Source organism: Ixodes scapularis, unplaced genomic scaffold, assembly GCF_016920785.2.
Source record: "Ixodes scapularis isolate PalLabHiFi unplaced genomic scaffold, ASM1692078v2 PGA_scaffold44__24_contigs__length_19508400, whole genome shotgun sequence".
Lineage (NCBI taxonomy): Eukaryota > Metazoa > Arthropoda > Arachnida > Ixodida > Ixodidae > Ixodes > Ixodes scapularis.
The window spans coordinates 1795717-1809118 of record NW_024609873.1 but is presented as its reverse complement, the minus strand read 5'-3'; the positions used below and the strand labels follow the sequence as shown (position 1 = coordinate 1809118).

Genomic DNA, 13402 nt, shown 5'->3' with positions numbered 1-13402 from the left:
TAGAGTTCCGGCTAGCGTAGCGGGTTGCGAAGAGCATTGTGGGACGGCGAAAACCATCTACGAAAACTCCCTATTAGCTCGGTTCTCGGGTACGGATCAGTGTTACTTTTTCAGACCGGGCTCTATGGCAGTTTCCCAACTGAGTTTTAGTAACGTTGCTCGTCACTAAAGCAACGAACTGGGCCATCCGGTTAAGTGAACGGTTTTATCGAAGACGCTGCGTGAAGGTTTCGTACTGAACTGGCAGTTACTTATCACATTTTAGATCTACGACTCCCACTCTGCCGCGACCAATGTCTTTCGGGCAAAACTATTCGTTACAGGGAACCCCCACGTGGCGGAAACTTGATACTTGAACCTAAATACGCCAGATGGTGCTGCTGTATTGAAACCATGCTTATTTTGACTGTAGTTCGAAAGGTATTGAACGAGTCTATTTAATTAATCAACCTATTATGACGATTACTCCCTGTATCTCGTACTCCAGGTCATAAACTTGCCAACTGTACAGACGCTGTAGTGTACCTTTCACGGCATTTTTTTTCTTTTTTATAATAAATATTTTTCGCATCAAAATCAAACACTTTCTATTATAAGCACTGGGTGTGCCATTTACTGTGTACATTTTTAATCGCTGCCGAAACTGGAATCCGCGGCTTTCGCAGCTAACTAGTATTGAAAGCTAGAGTAGCATGAAAGTAACGTTGGTTTGTTTTTGAAAATAACGATTCCAATGTTTAGTTATATTTGCAGGACGGTAACGAATCCCCGTAACGCGTTAAATTTGACGAAATAATGAGTAACGGTATTTTGTTACTTATTTTTTTGTAAGGTGCCGCGACAGTGCTGGTGCAAATCATAAAGACGTATCCTCCAAATAGACGAAATCTGCGCACGCAATGAGTCCCTGGCAGCAGAGTACAGTAACACTGCACTTCAGCAACGCATTTTAAACTGTTACCCTGATTGTGGCGCACACTCAAGGGATAGCACCACTACGTAGGGTGAAAACATTACGGTACCCACAATTTTCGATTTCACCGAAGGCGAACAATCGTAAATCGACAGCATAGCGACAATGCTTGCACCGAGAAAATGTGTCGGCAGATATTTATTTACCATTAAATTGACTATTTGCAGCCCGTCATCAGAATTCTTATTGCTGCTCGAATTTAATTTCTTAATCACTTAAAAATGAAAGCTAAAAAAATTTATTTTCTTTCGAAAATTAATCACGATAGAAAAATTATAAACGAAATCGAAAAAGGAAGTCTTGCGAGTAATTCAACTTATTATTCTCTTCCGAACAGAACGATTCGTAGGAAAGTTGATACGGTATTCACTGGAAATTAGGGCCAAACACAATGCCCTAAGAAACGCCTCGTGAATTACTCTACCGTGCAAGGTGGACGTGAAAGTCGCAGTGGTCGCAACACACACGCTCATAGCACCCGATTCAGTTGTATCAGCCGGCCGTTGTGCTGAACGGGAACTTTTCCGAAGACCGCTAACCCGTTCCGAACCAACGGAAATTTCGGTTCGGCAACCGTTTTTATGTCAAGAGGATCTCGTAAAAGTGCAAGCCGGAATCGCATCCTTTGACAGACAAGCTTCTCTATCCGAGGAAAGGGTGCAATTTCCAGTCACGTGCAGAGGCTTAACTCTCTCCCGAGAGTCCTGGTGGAAGGTTCTGCCGTTGCAACTCAAAAAGGTAGGGCGAGGGTAACGGGCCGGGGAGGAGGAAGCAGAGGAACGCTGGAGAAGAAAGGAGGTTTCCCCCTTCCTTCTCTAGCGTTCCGTCTGCTTCCTTTTCCCCGGCCCGTCTTACCCTCGCTCTACCTTCTTGAGTTGCAGTTCGTAAACATTTGGGTTTGAGTACGACCGACTGCGGCACTACGACTCCTTGCGTTCCACTGCGTGTTGCGCGGAGTTTGGTTGCCATAACCACAGCCTCGTCGTGAGCAGGCATAAGCGGTCGCAACGGAGTCGGTCGCGCTCAAACGCAAATTTGTGAATGAGCCTTCACTGGTTCTGCGTTTTTCGGTGAATTTTGGACTCCCGCCGATGGATGGTTGGATACGGCTGAACCATTTAAATCGGGCGGTGGCTTGCGCCACCTAGCCCAAGCTTCTAATTCCAATGAACTAATCTACGATTAACTTCGTAATCAATGGAGAAGCTCCCCCTGCCGCCACATCGCGGTCGGATCTCCCGAGACAGCCTCTCCCCCTGAATCTCCGAAGGCCTCCGCAGGGGGGGAACCCTCCTTTCTGGCTTCGGTCCATTTTCCCTCTTTCAGTTTTCTTTCTTTTTTTTGGAGGGGGGGAGGGGGGAAGGGAAGGGAACGGCGGCACGTTGGCATAAAGGGGCAAAGGTGGGAGGGGAGGAGCGAGAGAGAGAGAGAGGAGAAGTGCGTAGTGAGCAGCAGCCGGTGCTGAGAACGATCTGCGCCGTTTACACCTCCCCGTTCTCTTTCTTCTCGATCATGGCTATCAGCTTTTTGGTTATTACACGATGGCGCGCTGTGCGTGTTTCTTTCTGTCGTTTCCCTCTCGCGGGCTTCCTTCCCCGTCTGTGAACGGCAGCGCTCGCGTGCAGTCGGTCGATTGGAAGCTAGGCGACCTTGGCGGGCGGCATTTCTGCGTCCCCCCCATTCATCGCTGGCCGTGGTGCCTGGCCTCGCGCGAATGGAAGCGAGCGCCCCCGCGCGTCGTTGTGCGCTTTTTCTGGGTGGAGACGCGCCACATCGCAGCGCCGGGTTTCGGCCAGATCGCGATAGTATTTTAGAAATACATTATGTATCTATATTTCTGTATCGCGATACCATTTTTTTCAAATGTATTTTGTAATTGTGTATTGAAAGGCTTTTTCGGGTGTATTCCCGGTGTCGCGATTCTCTTAGAACCTACGTATTTCGTTAATATTTTCATGGAATCGTTGACGAAAGAAGGTGAAGACCAACTTTCATCTCGGGCGTTTTGTCTCTGAAGTACATGAGCCTCTTGTACGAAAAATGTTACGTATGTTTCCTCGGACTTCCGGTGGTCGATTGTTCGTGTAGATTAAATTGTTCCAGGCACTTTCGGCGCGCCTGACGGATAGGAAGTACAGGTTCATTGAACTTCATTTAATGGTGACGTTTTGAGGTCAATCTGAAAGGGGCGCCCGGATTGCTCAAAATTCCGGCGACTTCTCGACCTAATTTGGGAGGATACACAACTGATCTAAAAGTCCCTGTGATTATGCATACATTTTTTTTATAGGTATCTAAAAAAAAACGCACTCGAGCAATTGCGAGATAAAGAAAAACAAAAACAAGCAAACAAAAGAAAAACGGTCTTGCTTTTTTGCAACGCAAAATGCGAGATGTTAATCTTGCGGTAACTTTATTTCGAGCGAGAAGACGTCGATGTCAAAAGTCTGACTGCATCTTGCAAAAACTGCTTATTTGGTTATATATATATATATATATATATATATATATATATATATATATATATATATATATAACCTTGTACTAGCCTTGTACTAGATTATGCTTATTAAGCATTGTAGGTTGTGCCTCTTTTTTTTTCTGTCTTGTATAAATTACCGGGTAGATAAAGAGTTCTACGCAGAGTGAGAGCATCTAACATAGTGGTTTTCTTTCTAGAACCATATCTGTTTCCTTGTCTGCTTTTCTGTTCCTCCTAAAGGTATCTATTTCCAAATATTTTTCTATTTTGAAATGCATTTCTGATATGTATCGCGATACTTTTTTTATAAATGTATTTCACTATCAGTATCTTAGCTGTCCTTGCCATGTATCCCAGTATTTGTATTTCCAAATAGCTTTCAAGGTATTTCTGGCCAACCCTGCTCAGCGCTACGACATCGTTCTCTGCCTGTTGTTTTGAGCATAGGATAAAATGCGGTCAAGAAGTCCCGCGCTAAATTGTCTCAAATGAAATGGACCGCAACAGGGTGAATCCGGACAAAATAGTACAATAGAAAATGGCTCCGGGCAACGTGATCCCGAACAAAATGGTACCCAGCTAAATGATCCCGGACAAAATGGTCCCCAAAATGATAATCCCGAACAAAATAGTCAAAGAAAAAATTATCTTTGGCAGCGTTATCCCAGATAAAATAGTCCCCAACAAGGTGATCCCGAACAAAATAGTCGCAGAACAGAATGCTACCCTGCTACTTTGTCCCGGGTAAAGATGCATGTCCCCAAACTAGGTGATCCCGAGGATAGTCCCAGATAAAAGGATCTCCCGCAACGTGATCCCGGGCAAAATTGTTCCTGGTTAAATGGTCTCGACAATAGGGTCCCGCAAGAAGTGATTCCTAACAAAAAGCTCAATTAAAAATGGTCCCTGGCAGCGTGACCGCGGACAAAATGGTCCATAAATGGATGATCCCGAGCAAAATTGTCCCGGGTAAATGGTCCCCTTTAAGATTATCCGGGACCGTAAAAACTCTAACCGAAACACTCAACGAAAAAAAAAAAAAAAGATAACACTAATTTGAAACTGAGAAGTTTACCTGTATATTGTGTAGAACATAACATTACAAATTTTGTAAATTTCTAATGTGAAATGCATTTGTGTACACTAAGGTTCTTACAACTCTAACGCACAGAGCCAAACGTCCCGAGTGTTCATATAAAATTGGAAGTACCGGTTTTAGGACGTCTTTATCCTTTATTTTATCAGACTCTTCGGGCTGCATTTTGTTTTTCATCATATCGAGCTCGGCCAGACAATGCGTTGCGCGCAGCCACGCTGGCACTCCGCATGCCTTGGACGGCACGGCACGTAACTCGGAAAAACTAGACACGGAATGGTCTGTCCTGGCGACAGAACGGCATTAATACAGCGCTGCCATCTTGCACGACGTGATCGGATTTTCGGAGGCTTCTGTCGCTCGGACTGCCTCTGATAACACGGTTACATCAGTCTCCTCTCTCAGGCCACACACTTGCGTCAGGAGCGCTGAAGGAAAAAAAAATAGTTTTACCAATGATATTTTTTACTTTTTTTTTTTTTCAGTCTACGACAGATTCCTTCACGTAGTTCGCAAATGGGACGTGTTCGAGCATCGCACTACGAAAATATCCGGACTATATTACTTCCCACATAGTGATCGGAAAGCCAATAGACCTTTTGCGAAAGGAATGCTGGGAACTTCCTGTATTCGCGACTCCAGCGAAATTAACGCCATGCAGCGGTAACAGCGTGAAACTCTGAATGCAAACGACCTTTTCACAAGGGTCGTCTGCATTCGCTGCTTCGTTCTCGTAGGCAACATAACTTCACGTGCTTGTTTAGCAAAAACGTGTACCGCTGCTAAAAAAAAGAATAATAGTCGCCGCTAAGAAGAATTAAAATATTTAAGAGTTGAAGAAGGACGTGAAGACAATTAGTTAATGGTGTGCAAGTTCGTTCATCCACAAGAAAGAGAACAACGTCATCCCGCAACTTACGCTTTCGCCTGAAAGCCGGTGGGGAAAGCTGTCGATATGACGTTTAAAAATAAAGCTCGCCAGGAAAGTGGCCTCGGCCAGAAAGATACGTGAATAAATACTGATAAACCCTTAGCATTGCATATTCGAGAAAGTATTCCAGAACTATTAGGCATCTCCAACAGCGATTACGGATGTCATCACACACATTTTCAAATGCAATCACAGATGGCCGTGCAAGCCCATTTGCGGCGAATGAAGCCATATTTCGCGGTCCCATCTGGACGCATTCTACGCCGCTTAGGGTACTAAACATATGATTTGCGAGCGTTTAATTTCTTTTGGGCAGACATAATCGAAGGAGGCGGAAGATTGTTGCCGCGCTGGTACTGATCGAGGCTTCCACGACGTTGTTCGAACACGAGCTATCTAATGGCGTGCTGGCACGAGCGCCCTGCAGCCCTTGGTTGCTACCGCAAATTCTGGCACAATTGTCTGTCTGGACGTCGCTGTCCGCGCTCTATTTGTTCCGAGCATTTTTTCTTCATTTTGGATTGGTCTGTTTCCCCGGATGTGCGAGCGAAGGTCAGACGGTGCTGGGAAGAATGGCCAGAGCGCCCGGGAGAAGCTCAGCTAAAGGGTGTGGGTACGACGGACCTCGCATGTGCGCGTCGAAGCGGCAGTTGATGGATGACTGACGGACCCCTCGCCAATTCCGTCCTTTCTGAAACTGAGGCAGTGGTCGGAGCATTCGTCGTGCACTCGACGGGGGCCGAGCCCTGTTTGCTGGCGGACGAGCAACTGCTTTCTCACGATGCTTCACACTGCGCGTCAAATGACGTCTGCCGCCCATGAGCTCGAAGCGTCTACGGAAACAGTCACCCTCTGCTCATTGAGAGCAAGATGTTGGGCGATGCATACCCTCTTTATTTTTGGGGTGACGTAGATAGTGATCATATAAGAAAAGAGTTTCCGTAGATCGTTTTTGCGGTCCGATAACGATAGCTATAACGACATGACGCAAGCCGATAACGACAGCTATTGGGCAGGAGATGGAAGTGTAAGGTGAGCTTTATCGAGCTTGTTGTCCCCACAGCCCGGTGGTTACTAACGCAGAATACAAAAGAAATTGAACCTCACCTAGCACTGTTTGAGCACAAACGCTTCGAGGATCGAGCGGCCTTCGCAACGTCATCTTAGAGTTTTCGGATGAAAAAAAAAGAAGTAAAAAACCAGAAAATAACGTAAAAAAACCAGAAAATAAGGCCTGCATGACTGTTCCATCTGCTCGGCCCAATAACGATGTGACATGAGAGCAGGTGCGCCACATGGAGCGCTTGCCGTGGTGTTTCACCACAGGCGTCGCGACTAGCGACAAAGTGACACATCTGTGACGTCATCGGGCGGAAATTGAAGGCCTATTTTTGGAACGCGGTAAGCGTACCGTCAAAAACGTTCCCGTCACCTTATTTCGGAGGTCGATTTGGCCATCCGGCGTGTTCCACGAGGGCGGAGCCGTTACCCCCTGCGAGAGAGCGGTGTCTCATGTAGTCACCGCCTATGAGGCCCGAGCAACGCAGGGCGTCGCCTGGGCGTCTAATTATCGCTTCGCAGCCAATTAGGCTGAGGTATTAGCCAATGGAACGACGACGACTACTCACGAAGCACGAAGCGTTTCTCAAGCTGTCAGGGACTCTACCGCGTTTGAAACTTTTTGGCGGTCCCAAGACTCCGCCACCGTCTGCCAAACTTCCTCGCCGTTCTCCTGCCAAAGAGCAGGGACCCTGAACTCGTCGAACACAATGCTGGAGCCGAAAGTTCGCGAAGCGCGCCGATCGGGCGTCGGCGCCAAAACGCGAAGTCATCGTCGTGAATGTCCAATCGGTGCGCTCCGTCAATTTCGGCCCCAACTTTCTGTCAGACGAGTTTATGGCCCCAAGTGTCCCTGAGTGCCGTCCCGAAAGAGGCCCATTGGCGAAGAGGTCAATGTCTCTTTCCCCCTTTGTCCACTCGGCAGCGTGACGGAGGAGGATGCCCCGCGCCCTGCTGCGCGACCTGAATACCGCGCTGTCCTGCATGCTGTGCGGGGGATACCTGGTGAACGCCGCCACGCTAATCGAATGCCTCCACTCCTGTGAGTGTGCCTTCCTTTTCCTCTCTCGTGGGAGGCGCTGATGGGGACGTGTCATTCCTCTCCTTGCAGTCTGCAAGGTCTGCATCGTGCGCTACCTGGACACCAGCAAGCTGTGCCCCATCTGCGACGTGCCCGTCCACAAGTCCAGGCCGCTCAGCTGCCTCAGGTACGCGCTGTCTGTCGGGGAGACAGATAGAGTCGCGTAGAGCCCGATCGTTTCCTTTCCGCTTCCTCGCTGTAAGGCCGGTTGCACCGCTCTTGTCTGAAGCTGTGTCCATCTTTCTGCCCCCTCGACTACTTGCGACTTCTCGCCCAGGGTGGACACGACCCTGCAGGACATCGTCTACAAGGTCGTTCCGGGGCTCTACCAGAGTAAGCGATCCTATCAAGTATTTCCAGTTTTACTGGCGTCGGTCTGAAGAATGAGAGGCTTCGCGACCGGAGTGGCTTGATCGAAACTGGTCTTCCTGGGCGTGTCGCGCTAGCTCTACACCACCAGACAGTTCACATTCTTGTAACTGCTCGATTCATAGTTGCGTGTTTTGTTCCTCGTTGGGACTACTAGGGTCGGCGTAAACGTTGGTCGTCGTCTCTTTCTGCAGGAGAGATGAAGCAGCGCCGGGAGTTCTACGACCAGCACCCCGACGCAGGTATGCACCGTCGTAGCGTCGCCGGATGAACCTGAGCTGAAGCCTCTCTGCTGCGTGCTCGATGGTCTGACGGCCGTCGGCTTGATTGTGCTAGCCTTCCACGCGTCAGCAGGGAGGTTAGCTGGAATTCTGTGGATCGGATTTGCTATGCTCCACTTTAGTACGACCATACGTATGGCCATACGACCCGCATGAGTCAATAGACGATATGAAAAATTCTTCCCAGCTATTATCATCATGCCATTCGGATCCGCTATATGGGGTTGGTTTCTCACATATCTGTATTTAACTGGGTTGTCATGGTATTAGGACAGTGTATTTGTGCACTGAATGGGTTGCTGTTTAGTTTTGGTTCAAAAAAGAAAGGGGGAAGGGGTATGAAATAAAAAATAAATTTAATGAGGATGATGTCAAAACGTAGCAGTTAGTTGCTGCGTGCGAACGTGGGTGGCATGGCGTTCGGACGTCAAGTTTCTGGGAGAAATTGCCCCGTCTGAAGCAGGTCGAAAAAAATTCCGCTTCCACCATATCAATTCCGCGAACAAAACTGTCATGACTGTTATCAACTGTAATACCATTTGTAAAGATCAAATGGGCAGACGGACATGTTCCCGCCCTCTAGTTTGCACTTTTTCCGTGCCTCGGCCATCACGTGGGCCTGACGCCCCCTCTCTCCGTCCTGCTTCTGCATTGTAGCCTTCAAGGTGCCCTGCGTTGAGGACAGCGGCGTGGTGGATGTCTCTAGCAGGCTCATCTTCAGCCCCCAAGACACTGTCAGCGTGTCCCTTGAGTACTTCACCGGGTAAGTACTGGATGGGCACGACAGGACCCCACCTCCGGCGGTTTTCACCAAATGACGCTTCAATTTTGCCTTTACTTGGCCGACGTTCGTTCGGAAGTGACGCTTCGAGCATCACCGGCTGTTTGTTTGCAGGGAGTTCTTGAAGGCCCATAAACAGATTTTCATTTGAGCGCGATGCGTTCAGTGGCGGCAAGCTTTTAGCGCGGAGACCCTTTACGCGGGGCGTGTGCAGACAGTCGCGTTCACTCGCAATCGACGGAAGTCAAGAGCAAATAAGAACGCCCTCTCGTCCCTCGCGGCTCACCGATAGAAGCGAAATCCACGGCGGCAGCATTGCGGCGGCCGTCGACAGCATCGATGTCGCCGGTATCGGGACGATCCCGCTGGCTTTTTCGACTTCTGTTCAGCTCGAACCATCTCAAAAGCTGGCCAAACAGGGACACAGCAAATGCCGTGCATGCCATTTTCTGTCCCGGAAGTGGAGGCTTTTCTTTAGTTCCAGTCCGCTTCGGGACTTTCGTGTTTTGCACAGGGGCTCGCAGCGTGCTCAGGATGTTGGTCCTTACAGTCATTCACACGGTCTGCTAGCTGTCGCCGAGAGTGAAAGCCGTGCTGGTTGCGTGGTTGATGTCCTCGCCGAAAACGTGCACGCGCACCGGAACTTCTACGTTTCTTAAATAAAGTGCTCGTTTTTTTATTTTTATTTTTCGTGTGTGCACGGCATTTGCTGCGTCTTGTTCGGACAGCCCTTCAGCCTTGAAAAAAACCTCTCGTCTCCCTACCACCGCCCCCCAAGAGGAAAAACCAAGACATTGTCTTCGCGTCGCTGACGGGCACGGGCGAGCACATGACTCTTCCTTCTCTCTCTCTCGGCTTCTGATTGGTCTACTGTATCACACCACGTTGGAAAGTTGAGGCCTGGTACCATCTTCGCCGCTCTGGACGACGTCTTTTCGCCTCGTCGGTATATTGCAATGATAATTGAAAAACCAATTAATGAATCTAAGCCGTTGCCTTCGGTTTCTTTGTAGCTTGCGTCAAAATACGTTCTTGGAAGCAAAACTGAACGGCTCCGATAAGCTTCTGGTCAAGGGAATGCTCGGGACCTGGGACGTTGTATAAATGCTATTTCGCGAGATTCCTACAATTATTATCAAATAAAAAGGCCAGGGTTGTTGCGTATCGTGAACAATTTTACTTCGTACTCTCGGTATGATGACCTGAGGCACGAAGTGAAATTGGTCGCAGACTAATATACATTGTGAAGAAACACTTAGATTTCAGAAATTAAGAGGGGTAAAAAAAAAAAGGGAGGGGGTGATACAACGTATGCGCCGTTGTCCATCTCCCTTCTGCTCGGGCGTCTCTCCGTAGTGTACCCTATACTGTTTCAGTTCACTTTCCGTCCTGGAGTGGTAAGCTTCCACCAGCTCGTTCCCACGTCTGTTTTATCGCTGACCCGAGGATATTTCCGCTTCCAGTTCTTGTAGAGTTCTGTCGAAGAAGTCTATGGGTTCATGATCAAGGGTTCGTTTAGGTTATCATCGTTGGTGAGCTCTCGTCCCAGGTCGCGTCTCCTTGAGGCGGCATGCGACAGGAACGGCCGTGTCGATGCCGGAGGCTACCTGTTTATCGTTTGTGGCCTCTGAGGTGCTGGTCCTCTGCGTCATGGTTGTAGCATGACTTCTCCGGCATATGCAGCGCGACGGAGGCCGAGGAGTCGGAAGAGGACGCTGCCGACGCTGCCGCTGGCGAGGTAAGTTGTTGATGCTCACAAGCCTCGCTTCCCTCCCTCTGTCTGGACTCTTGTTGCATTCGAATGGTGGCGAAATTCCAGAAATTCCAGTTTGGAGGCTGGTTAGGTATCTACCATGCTCTCATCTAGAGAAAATCGAACATGCTGTAATTAGTTAACATCAATTAGTTTTTTTTTCGATATTGGTTTAAGTTTGCACATTTCAATATTAGATTAGAATGTGCCAAAATTGACGAAACAAGTTTTAAGTACTAAAAAAGAAACGCTATGGGTTTTTGTAGATTGAATTGGTTTCTCCCCACCTATTCTTACAAGATCGTGCGGTGATAACTGCTTATTTTAGGCAAAGTGCATGTGGGTACAGATGTACTTACTGGGTCACAAAATTTCGAAATCAAGAAACAACGTCAAAGCGCGGATGCTCCCGAAGTGAATGCTTGCACGCGGAGCGGAGTTGCTTGTTTTGCTTCGCTCCAGAGACAGTGCACCTGAACCTGTTTGCTCGAAGCGCTAACCCTGGCTAAAGTTAGCCGCAGTACCTAGGAGAGGAATTTTTTAATCACATGACTGGTTCGATAGGGATGCGGGGAAACATGGCGGTGCCCCTGTGAGTCAGCGCCGCTCGCTTTGGAACTAATATGTCGTTGTAGCTACAATATCGGGCGCGTTAGTCGGCAACGAATGGTACAGGGGGCCTTCGCTTTGCCTTACCTCACTGCTCCCAAAGCATGAGCAATGACGTAGTCGCATTTTTCTAGATTGCCTTTTGATTCTGGCCATTCCTAAGCCTAAATAAACGCGATAATTGTTGGCATGGCAACGTCTTTGGAAAGCGGGTTGGCTTGAATCAATCGGCCGGGTATTGATAGCGCGCAAAAGCATACAGCGTCCCAATAAACCTTTTTCTGAATTACCCAAGCATCGAGGAGAACGTTGGAGGTGTAATTCTATGGGTCGCGCTCGCTGGCCTTTCTCTTATAAAATATTCCACGTAAATAATCATAATAAGGCTTTGATGAACGCGCGTGCAAAACAAAATTTGTTTTAGACTTTTTGCTTTAGAACAATTACTACTGCAGACGCCAGCACGTGCAACGCGAGTAACTACACTCGTAGCATGCACCTCGGTGCTTGGGGGGACGCTTTCTGCTTTTGTCTGCTATCAATACCCGGCCGATTGAGTCAAGGCAATACACTTTCCAAAGACGTTGCCATGCCGACAATTATCGCGTTCATTTAGGCTTAGGAATGGCCAGAATCGAAAGACTATCTAAAAAATTCGGCGAGGTCATTGCTCATGCTTTGCAAGTTAAGTGAGGTAAGGCAAAGCGAAAGCCTCCTGCACCATTCGTTGCTGACTAGCGCGCCCGATATTGCAGCTACAACGACATATTAGTTCCAAAGCGAGCGGCGCTCACTCACCGGGGCACTGCCATGTTTCCCCGCATCCCTACCGAGCCCAGTCACGTGATTTCAAAATCCCTCTCCTTGGTACTGCGGCTAACTTTAGCCGCGGTTAGTGCTTCGAGCAAACGGGCCCTGGAGACAGTTGATTAAAGTAAGTGAGAACCGGCCGACTCTATTCAGGACGCAAATGTATCGATATATAGTATCTTCAGGATGCTTTTACGTATCTGTATCTCTGAATCGAGTTACATTTGAAAAATGTATCTCCGTCTCAGTAGTGACGGACATTTAGGATGTATCGCGATGCTCTACCAGGCTTATTAGCAAGAAATGACAAGCAAGCAAGCAAAGAAACAAAAGTGGTTCGAGGAAAGGTCACTCGAAAAAGTAACAGGATGAGCTTCTCCCACAAGGCACTCCACTGTTTCCACTTTAGCGGAATGAACGCTCGGAAGGATGCCAGTTGCGAGAAGAAAACTACCACTCATGAACAGTAAAGGACTCGTGGAAGGGGCTCTTTCAGGTTCCGGCGAACTAGGGTGAGCGGCCTTGAGGACAGAAATAGGCCCCGCTTTGTTGTCCGATCTGCACCGACAGACACATTCCCGCTCAGTGCGGGTCATCTTGGTCATATTCCTTTTGCCAAGCATGGCCGACAGTTGTCTGCTTCCAGTACCTACCTGGTTCACTAAAAGCAGTACTTGCTTGTTTTTTTTTTTGTTTTTTTTTTTTTTCATTTTTTAGCGGCATTTGGGATGGAAGTTGTGGACGTATGAAGAGTTCGAGGTAAAGGGAGGCGGCGTAAACTAACACAAAGAGGAGAGCATCAGCGCCATTTGCAATTTCCACGAACTGCACTCACCAGCACCCCCCGCCGTTCGAAAAAAAAAGAAGAAACTCTGTATTCTTATTTTTATTGCGGAATACTTTCTGGCCATTTTTGCGGAAGCATCTCGAAGGCATCCCGTTACATAAAAGACAGATGTGTCTCGCTATCGGTATTCTTACTTTAAAATGCATGTAGCGCAGTATTTGCCTAGCCCTCTGCTCTCTGCCTAGCCCTAAAAACAAACAATAAAAATAAACTTAAAAAAATTGCGAGTGAGGCCGTTTGGATTTCATGCCAAGCGGAAAGGCTCGCGAGGCAACTGGCGCTCTAAACAAATAGCTAACATAATGCGGTATCCGGCACTATCCAGGAAAA

At 48.1% G+C, this 13402-nt stretch overlaps 1 protein-coding gene across 1 annotated transcript; it reads left to right on the top strand.

Moving 5' to 3' along the window:
• The first annotated feature begins 7480 nt into the window (after positions 1-7480).
• LOC115314400 (polycomb complex protein BMI-1-B-like) lies at positions 7481-11224 on the top strand. Its single transcript, XM_042293081.1, has 7 exons — positions 7481-7583; positions 7653-7749; positions 7900-7955; positions 8186-8233; positions 8930-9035; positions 10737-10791; positions 11135-11224. Exons 1-7 carry the CDS (start codon positions 7481-7483, stop codon positions 11222-11224), a joined length of 555 nt encoding a protein of 184 aa, XP_042149015.1.
• Positions 11225-13402: the final 2178 nt, after the last annotated feature.

Excerpts from the sequence above, each read along its gene's own strand:
- LOC115314400 (XM_042293081.1), top strand. The coding sequence starts at position 7,481 with ATGCCCCGCGCCCTGCTGCGCGACCTGAATACCGCGCTGTCCTGCATG. Across the intron at positions 7,956-8,185 it reads CGTTCCGGGGCTCTACCAGA|GAGAGATGAAGCAGCGCCGG; the intron begins GTAAGCGATCCT and ends CTCTTTCTGCAG. Across the intron at positions 8,234-8,929 it reads CGACCAGCACCCCGACGCAG|CCTTCAAGGTGCCCTGCGTT; the intron begins GTATGCACCGTC and ends TCTGCATTGTAG.